Source organism: Rutidosis leptorrhynchoides, chromosome 4 (assembly GCF_046630445.1).
Source record: "Rutidosis leptorrhynchoides isolate AG116_Rl617_1_P2 chromosome 4, CSIRO_AGI_Rlap_v1, whole genome shotgun sequence".
NCBI lineage: Eukaryota > Viridiplantae > Streptophyta > Magnoliopsida > Asterales > Asteraceae > Rutidosis > Rutidosis leptorrhynchoides.
In genome coordinates, this window is record NC_092336.1 from 10,883,567 (window position 1) to 10,892,325 (window position 8,759).

The 8,759-nt window shown below is 30.6% G+C and overlaps 1 protein-coding gene across 1 annotated transcript; it reads right to left on the minus strand.

Annotated features, from left to right (window-relative positions):
• Positions 1 to 4,332: 4,332 nt before the first annotated feature.
• On the minus strand, positions 4,333 to 5,923 carry LOC139843311 (deSI-like protein At4g17486). The gene is made up of 3 exons (XM_071833385.1): positions 5,785 to 5,923; positions 5,151 to 5,438; positions 4,333 to 4,605 (listed from the first exon to the last, which is right to left on the minus strand). Exons 1-3 carry the CDS (start codon positions 5,921 to 5,923, stop codon positions 4,355 to 4,357), a joined length of 678 nt encoding a protein of 225 aa, XP_071689486.1. The 3' UTR covers positions 4,333 to 4,354.
• Between the last annotated feature and the right edge of the window lie 2,836 nt (positions 5,924 to 8,759).

Here is an 8,759-nt window from a genome sequence, read left to right on the forward strand (position 1 = left end):
TTCCGAGGCTCAAGCTATGACCCGATGAACTTTTAATTAAAACTTATGGTTAATAATTATGACTTATGATATAAATAATGAATTTCATTATTAATACATTACTTATGATATAAAAAGTAATTATTTAATTTAAGAGTTATGATATACATATTTATTATATCATTTATTAATTACTTATGATTTAATTAAACATTTAATTAAACTTATGATTAATAATACTTTTATTATTAATGAAAAATACTTATGGTAAGTATTAAACTTATATTATGAGATTATTATAATGAGACTTATAATAAGGATTAATTAATTATTTAATTATTATAAGGCTTAGTTATTATTTAATTATAATTTAATTATTAAATACTTATGATTTAATAATTATAATTAGAAACTTATGATATGATTAATAATTCATTATTAATTAATAATACTTATGATATGATTTAAAATCTATTATTAATTAATAATATTTATATTATGACTAATATTTAATTAATTAATTAAATACTTATGTTATATTAATTATATCATTTAAACTTATGTTAACTTTAATAATTCATTTAATTTAATTAAACTTATGTTATGACATAATTATACATATATGACTTTAATTAACATTATAATTATATTATTATTATAACTTATACTTTTAAAATTTACGTTGACTATGTTTGACCAATGTTGACTTTTGAGTTGACTTTCAGTTGACTTTGACTTTCAGTTGACTTTTGTTGACTTTCTAATTAAGAAAACTTTCCTAACTCATAAACTTTCCAAAAATAGCAACTTTCTAAATATGAAAACTTTTTAAATTTGGAAACTTTCCAAAAATAGAAACTTTCCTAAAATAGAAACTTTCCTAAAATAGAAACTTTCCAAAAATGGAAACCTGCTAAAAATAGAAACTTTCTAAAAATAGAAAGTGTGTGTCCGTACGCTGTTCCGATCAAACTGATGCATGTTGAGTGTTGTTCTATGTCTACTTGCAACATGTACAATAGTTATCATACTAAGACTTGACCTAATTTAGTTATTTATATCGACCTGCTTTATTTATAGGTCGGCGTTGTGATCATACTTGATCACTTTACTTTGTTTGATATTCGCATTTTTGTGTGGTTACTTCTTTTGCTTTAAGGTGAGTTATAGTCCCGTTTTTACATACTTTTCAAAGTATATTTTTGGGATGTGATTACATGCATTTTATTTTACGTTTAGACACAAGTGGCAATTAAATTAAGTTATTCATTATGAGTTGAACAAAAATATTCCCTAGTCTGGTAACTGTTATCACTGGTTTCTACTGGTGAACGCGAATCCTACAGATAGATCTATCGGGTTTGACAACCCCATTTCGAGCTAGTCGCGCTAGCAATTTATAATCGGAATATTTAGTACTTCGTATTTTGTTGTAGATACACTTGTTCAGTGTATATTATTATTGTGTTTGGCAAGGGTAAATAAAGGGCTAAGTGGTTACCAGGTGGCTCATTGATAATGGAATAATGTTTTATGTTTTCTAACATTTTAAATCTTGTGGTCTAAAGCTTATTCAATTATTTAAACCTATAATTCACTCAACATTTTTGTTGACAGTTTACTCGTATGTTTTCACAGGTACTTGAGTTTGTTTGATGCTTCCGCTGTGTTAGAAGAGTCTGCATGCATTTGGGCATATTTTGTCAAACATTTATGAAACTTTGAACTTGCATTCTATTTTGGAATAATTTAAACTTGTGGGTTTTGTTGACAATATTTTATGTCAACTTTGGTATTTAATATGTTGGGTTACTTAAACTACATATTTTTTTTTTTTGGTATATTTCCTTTTTGGGAAACTTTTGAAATAAAAGAATGCAATGTCGTTTATTAAATTCATTTAAGTTCGATCAAGTTGTGGGACCAAGTGACGGAGCCGTTAAGTGTATTGACGGGGCCATCACATCCTAGTTGTGATAAATTGACTCAACTATAATCAGGTTCAAATTATGACTCTACTCTCGTAGTAATCAAGAATCACACCAACTCTCATTGTGAGTGATTTACACCTAAGTGTCTAGCCTTTTGAATTCAATTTACAATCGTCTCCAGTTAAGCAAACAACCAATTAAGACAAACCAGTTGAAAATATGTATATTAAATTGATGAACTCTCGTCCTATCAAACAAACATACAATCAATTGAATCGAAAAGAACAAGTTTCATTAAATGCATACATGTATTCAAAACTTCAAATCAAAATACTTATAATCCAACAATTAATGAAAATTACATCGAACAAATAGGTTTATTAGTCTAGACAAACATTAAAAGGCTAGCCAAAAATCATGGCAACAATTGAAATCAAAGATAAAATTAAGTAAGAATTCATTGTTGATAAATAAGAAATCAACCTAACACGATGAATCTCGATTGATGCTCGGATTGATCTTCGTTAGCGGAATGATTAAAGCGTTTGAGTGACCTTGGATTTCCCCAAAAGTCACCAAAATTCGTCTCCTGTTCTCTGAAATCGGCTGAATAGAAGATAGATCATTATGGTAAAAATTCGGGCCTTAAATACCTTAAAATTTTGACCTGGGCCGCCTTACTCCCGCGCCGCGGCTAATAAGACAGTGCCGCGGCTACACGTTGTAGCTGATGTTATGCTTTTTGCCACATTCTGTTAATGAAAAACTCCTCTAACCGCGCCGCGATTAAATATGGCCGCGCCGCGGCTCTATGCCTACTCTGACACCAGTTTTAGCTTTTAACTTGTTTCCTTCAATATATCATCAACACTCGATACGAACTAAACCACATTCCAAATTTCGAACCATAAGGCACCAATAACAATAAAGACTAACAAAATACCTCATAAACTCCAAAAATCGCCACTTTCGTATTCTCGGCTCTTCAAACTAGAATCTTCACAATATAATCAAATTAACACTAAATCGCATCCAAAAGGACCAAATTGTGACCTATATCGCTAAGATAAATGTGTAATAAATATGTGATATCAGCGAGGCTTTGTTCAAAGTCTCCAAGTGGGAGATTGTTGAGTATGGAAACTTTAAACAAGGAAAGAAATCGAATATCTTGGGAGTCAAGTTCAACTTGTGGAGCAAGTATTCGGTTTATGGAAAGTTGTTTCCTTGAAGGCAAAGCTATACTTGGCCAACAAGTTGTTTTTTTATAGTTTTGTCCTATAAATACAACCCTATGTTACTCATAACCGTGTGCACGAAAATAATAGTGAAAAATCTCTGATTTGCGCCCGTAGACTAAAATCTTCTCTATGTTTTGGAGTTGAGATATAACCACGTTAAATCTCGTGTCGTTTTATGCTTTATATTTATCGTTTATGTTTTTAGATTATTCGTTTGTCGTTCGTGAGTTGTTTGTGATTGACGATACCACAACCACATGTACTTGTTTGGGTCCTAAATTCCTAACAACTCTTTCCAACGCTGAAAAATCTTAGTTTTAGTTTAATTATAATGATAAGCCTCGACCCATACAAGTGTATACATATCAGGCTGACCCATCAAATTGCCAATAATACATATATTACGTACACAAAATTAAATTTAAAAACCTAAAAAGAAATTTAACCCTAACATCATTTCATCTTCATCTGTCTTTGTGTAAAATTGTCTCTACTAAAACCATTTCCAATGGGACTTCACTTTTTTTAGTCAGATGAGGTAGCAGAATATGTAGCACCAACTGACACCAACTAACCTTTCTAATGGGGCGTCAGTTTTGACACTTTAGGGGTGTTAGTCACGGAAGTGACTAAAAAAAAGAGGTGGTCAGTTTTTTTTTTTTTATCAATCATATTTTAGTAAATTATTTTATATATTATTAATTAATTTATTTTATCCCCAACTTCCAATCCAATTTTAACACATCACTCCACCCAATATTTAACACAAAAAACTGAGACACACGGTTATAAGATGTCAGAAACTGACATTGCCAAATCACAGTCGAATTGCACTTTTTGGCCAAAAAGTGTCAAAACCGCCTGCAACGTCACAGTCACGGTTGAAAATGGTCTAAGACTAAGTAAAGTGTTAACGGATGTCTAAAATTTACTAAAGACTATTCATTAGATGCCCCTCATATAAAAATCCACAAAATATACTTCAGTTTGAGCCCCTAACTATAACTAATGACTTTAGCTTCTAATAATATACTGTAGTAAGCTATTGTGAACAAAAAAAAACATCTTTGTGTAATAGCAACCATTTTAACTCATGTTTTTACTGATAATTTACATACTAATACACAACTCAAACTTGTGTTACTGATAATTTACATACTAATACACAACTCAAACTTGGTATGATATACATATATACAATAACTAAAATGAAGATGAACCTAAATCAAAAGGTGAAGATGGAGGAACGAAATTTCTGGTTCCAAAACTTCTTCGCAAATCATTTGCAGTTGATGTCACAGTTGATTTTTCAGATGATGATGGAGAACTTGAAGATGAACTGAACCTACTTGAACACCCCTTCAAGTTCTCTTCTTCATTACATGTCTGGCTATCTTCGATTCCAATCTTACATGAACTTATATTCGTCGGGATTATACAGTTACATAATAATCCTAATCAGAGTAGAAAAAATGTCATGAACTTCGTTAGTTTCTCAAATGATCTTGTTATTATTTATTTTATATTTTTTTTAAGTCAAGGTCCTAAGGTCATGGATTATAAGAATTGAACTTCGGTCTCCACTATTAATTTTCAAACTTTAACAACCAAGCTACCTCTTGGGTTAATTTTCACTTCTGTCCCAATATTAATTATCACATTCACATTTAATATGTTCAAAATAAGTGTCAACATTAAAAAATAATCAATCAATTTTACATTTTTACCATTATTTATATTTTTTCTCTAAAGTTCATGTCTTAAAAGAAGGGATCTTTAGACTTTATCTAAAACTGTATGTTAGCTACCAATAAAACATTTAATTTGAGACGGAAAATAAAAACCATAGTATATGCTTGTTATAAAAACCTTACTATATGCTTGTTTGTGTCATAAAGGTATATAACTAACTACCTAATGTGATCATATGTTGCTCCTAGCTGCTCGCCAGTTGGTTTTTCAATATATCGATGTTCTAAAAAAAGTTGATGTTACTTACCAATTCTAGCGAGACGATTTATCCAACTTGGAATGGGATTTCCGGTGAGTCTAAGACATGCATCGTTACAAAAATGATTGCAGTTTTTGGTGATCAGATTGTACGAAGTTCCCTTGTAGTTTTCTGCAAGTTCTTTCATGAACATTCTAACTTCCCTTAGATTCATTCTCGTCCATCCGATCATAATTTGTTTTCTAAACGTGAATCCTTCACATTCTTTTGGTTCTCCCTCAAAGATTCCGGTAGTTGCATTTTTGTGAAATCCGTATGCATACTCAACTCCATGAACTACAAACATAAAAATCATAAAAGTTCACTATTCTTGTGTTAATATACAAACTATGAAACAAACTTGTGTATAGTTATTATCCATTATATACAATGTACTTTAATCTTACTACTTTATCGTTACAGTTTAGTCAAAATTCTACATAACTCTGTTACATTAGGTGGTAGTTATCAAAATACAGTTGTACACTTGTACAAAAGTATGTTATGTAAAATTGAGTAAGAAAATGAAAAACTACAAATATATGGAGTATTATATGCATTATACAAATGTACCAAGGCTTGTGATTAACCTTACTATATTTATAATTTTAAACTCTGTTGAATTAAGATCAAACATTCAAACCTTGTATGCCCGAATGGTAGACACCAAGACCAAACCAATAAGCGCACCCGTTCACAGAGGTAAGATCGTAAACATTTAGGTAAACAGGAACAGATCCACCTTTTCGACATCTTGTTGAACTTTTTCGTCTACACAACATCATAAAACTGTTGGAATAGAAATAATAATACTTTCCAAATTGGAATGAAAGTAAGTACTTGGTAGCTAGTAGAAAATATATATGTTTATGAGTGAAGATGAAAGAACCAAAGACATATAAAACGGAGCATCTTCACTTTTAGCGGACCACCACCGTATTTTATTTTGTGCACAGAAAGACCACTTAATTTGATTCCAAAACTAAAAAGACCTTTGGATAATTAATTTGTTAGATACTTGATGTATTTATTCTCTAATGAAATTATTATATATAAACCTTAACACTTTAAAGTTATGGATGTTAGCAAATTTCTCGTTATTGAACTTGCTTTCGTAACTTTTGATTGAATTTCGCGAACTCAAATATTTTATACGTTGAATAAAATATTTGAGTTAATTACAAATCAATTTAGGTTATTTATTATTATTTTTTTAAAGGCAATAGATTATATTAATAAACACTAGCAAGATGCTAGGAATTACATTGACACGACATAACCCGAATCGAAATGGACAAACATAACCCAAATAACAGTCTCACGATTCCTAAAAACACGAATTCTAACGACGTACAAATTCCAATGGACCCGAATAGCACGAATTCTAACACGATAATTGCAATATACGAAAGATCAGACCATCAAGCAAATCCCTCGTTAACCAAACATAAACACAATACTTATCACGTAAGGGCAAACACTCAAAAGAAAGAATGGATCGGAGCACACCAACAACAATCATGAAACTCGACGATATCTAAACCAAAGTATCCTACCATATCTTCAAATCAAGTGGTGATAGTGCAATGTGTCAAGACAATTAACAAGGAAAAAACCACGATGGAATCCATGGAATCCTTCACGAACCCGAAAAAGATGGGGTGCTGAAACCACGAAACACCACTGACCGGTACAATTTTCCCCGACTAGGCTACATCCACGAAGCTACAATTTACATACCCACATCCAGTAGATCTGATCTGGTTGCACCATGTCACACCCCCAGTTAGGGCCTGGGTGAAATGTGACTTAATATCAAATCAACCAACATATTATAATATACGAGAACAATACTAAATGATAAAACAAACTTTATTGAGCACGCAGCGGAAAATGAAATGTAGTTACAATGATAGGAATAACAATAATGGAAATGTTCATATGCAGAAGTAATAAATGCGATATCTCTTGATCCTATGTCCAAGTAGCATCACATAAGCAGTAAGTGTAAGAGCTTGAATCAAACAGCACCTGAGACAAAACATGCTAAAGTGTCAACCAAAAGGTTGAGTGAAGTTCATAGGTTTAACAAATAAGTTTGACCGTTTGTTTTAGACCACAAGATTTAATTTGTAAGGTTGATCTCCCGCAGGATCAAAAAGTTATGCCAAAGCGTGATATTTAGACTAAACGTTCAAGTTTGCCCCATGACAAGTTGTGTCTGTCCTTGTCGGTTTAATTTCATTATCAAGTAATACAAAGACTTAGTCAAATGTATCGGGGACGTTACTCCCGATAGGCCTACCCCCAATAAATAAGCATGCCACAGCACTTAAAAATATCACTGTAGGGACTTAGTCGGACATAGCCGGGTATAGCATAGTTTTAGCAGTTGGTACTTGTGTCTAAATTGTAAATAGTAAAAGCAGCATGTGTCTCACCCCAAATAAGTTAAATAATTTTGCTAGCAATAAAGAGTGGGGCTATGAATTCACCTTAGTAATTCGATGAAGTAAGGTAGTCCTTAAAGAGAATGTATGGATGATCGAAGCACAAGATAAGTCAACCTAAGAATAAGTTGAGAATAGTTTAGATGTTTTGCCCGTATGAAGATAAGTTTAAGTATTTTCGTGTGTAGTAAGTTTAAAGATTGTTTATCGTTTTGGAAAGGCTTTTGCATATTAGACAAGCTTCCAATCTACCCACTTTCAATTTAAAATGGTCTTTTCAGGTCATTAGGTTTCTGAGCACCAGGATCCGTTAAATTGGTCAATCCAGACCCTCCACCTAAGACTTTCGAGCTTCCATCCACATCGAGAAAGTTTAAGATCTATACAAGTCTAATATACCGATCCAATATGTTTTTAGGTGTGTATAGGAATACAACACTTTAGTTATTTTACTTATAAGTGTTTCAATATATATAAATATTATATATATGTAAGGATACATATATATATTTATTTTAAATTTTGTTTTAGATCAATAATAGCATCAATTAATTATCTAATAATATTAACAAGTGTAACATTGATTTAATATCAGTAGGTAATATGTATAAAACATAATAAAATTTTTATACACATTAATATTAAGTTTTGTGTATTAAATAACACTTTTTATTATTGTTTTAATAGCTAAAATGTAAATAAATAGGTAAACAAATTAAACATCACATTTTATATTTTTCTTATGTTCTACTGATCAAAATAAGCTTAAGAAAAATTTATGGATTTTTGTTATGGTGTTTAAGTATTTATTTTCCATTTTCCTTTCGGTTTGTAATAATACAAAGTTTATAAAGAATTAATTATTAAATGAACCAAATTAATTCAACCAATATTTTTTCTATGCTTATAATGTTACAACAAAGTCAGAAAAATTATTTATACATTTATATAAATAGTTTAACTATTTAATCATACTATTGTGTAGTTTTTAGTTTTAATAAAAAAATTAATAGAAATACATAACCATTAATTCTACAAATATTTTTATAACTTTATTAATAGTTATTAAGTAGTTTTTAATAGTTATCATGGTTAAAAACCTGCTGTAACATGTAATTTCATTTTATTATAAAAAACAGTTTAATCGGGTACTGTAGCGTTTTCAGAA

Coding starts and splice junctions, on each gene's coding strand:
- LOC139843311 (XM_071833385.1), bottom strand. CDS start 5,923: ATGTTGTGTAGACGAAAAAGTTCAACAAGATGTCGAAAAGGTGGATCT. Junction 5,439..5,784: donor CTACCATTCGGGCATACAAG/GTTTGAATGTTT, acceptor TTATGTTTGTAG/TTCATGGAGTTGAGTATGCA. Junction 4,606..5,150: donor AAATCGTCTCGCTAGAATTG/GTAAGTAACATC, acceptor TACTCTGATTAG/GATTATTATGTAACTGTATA.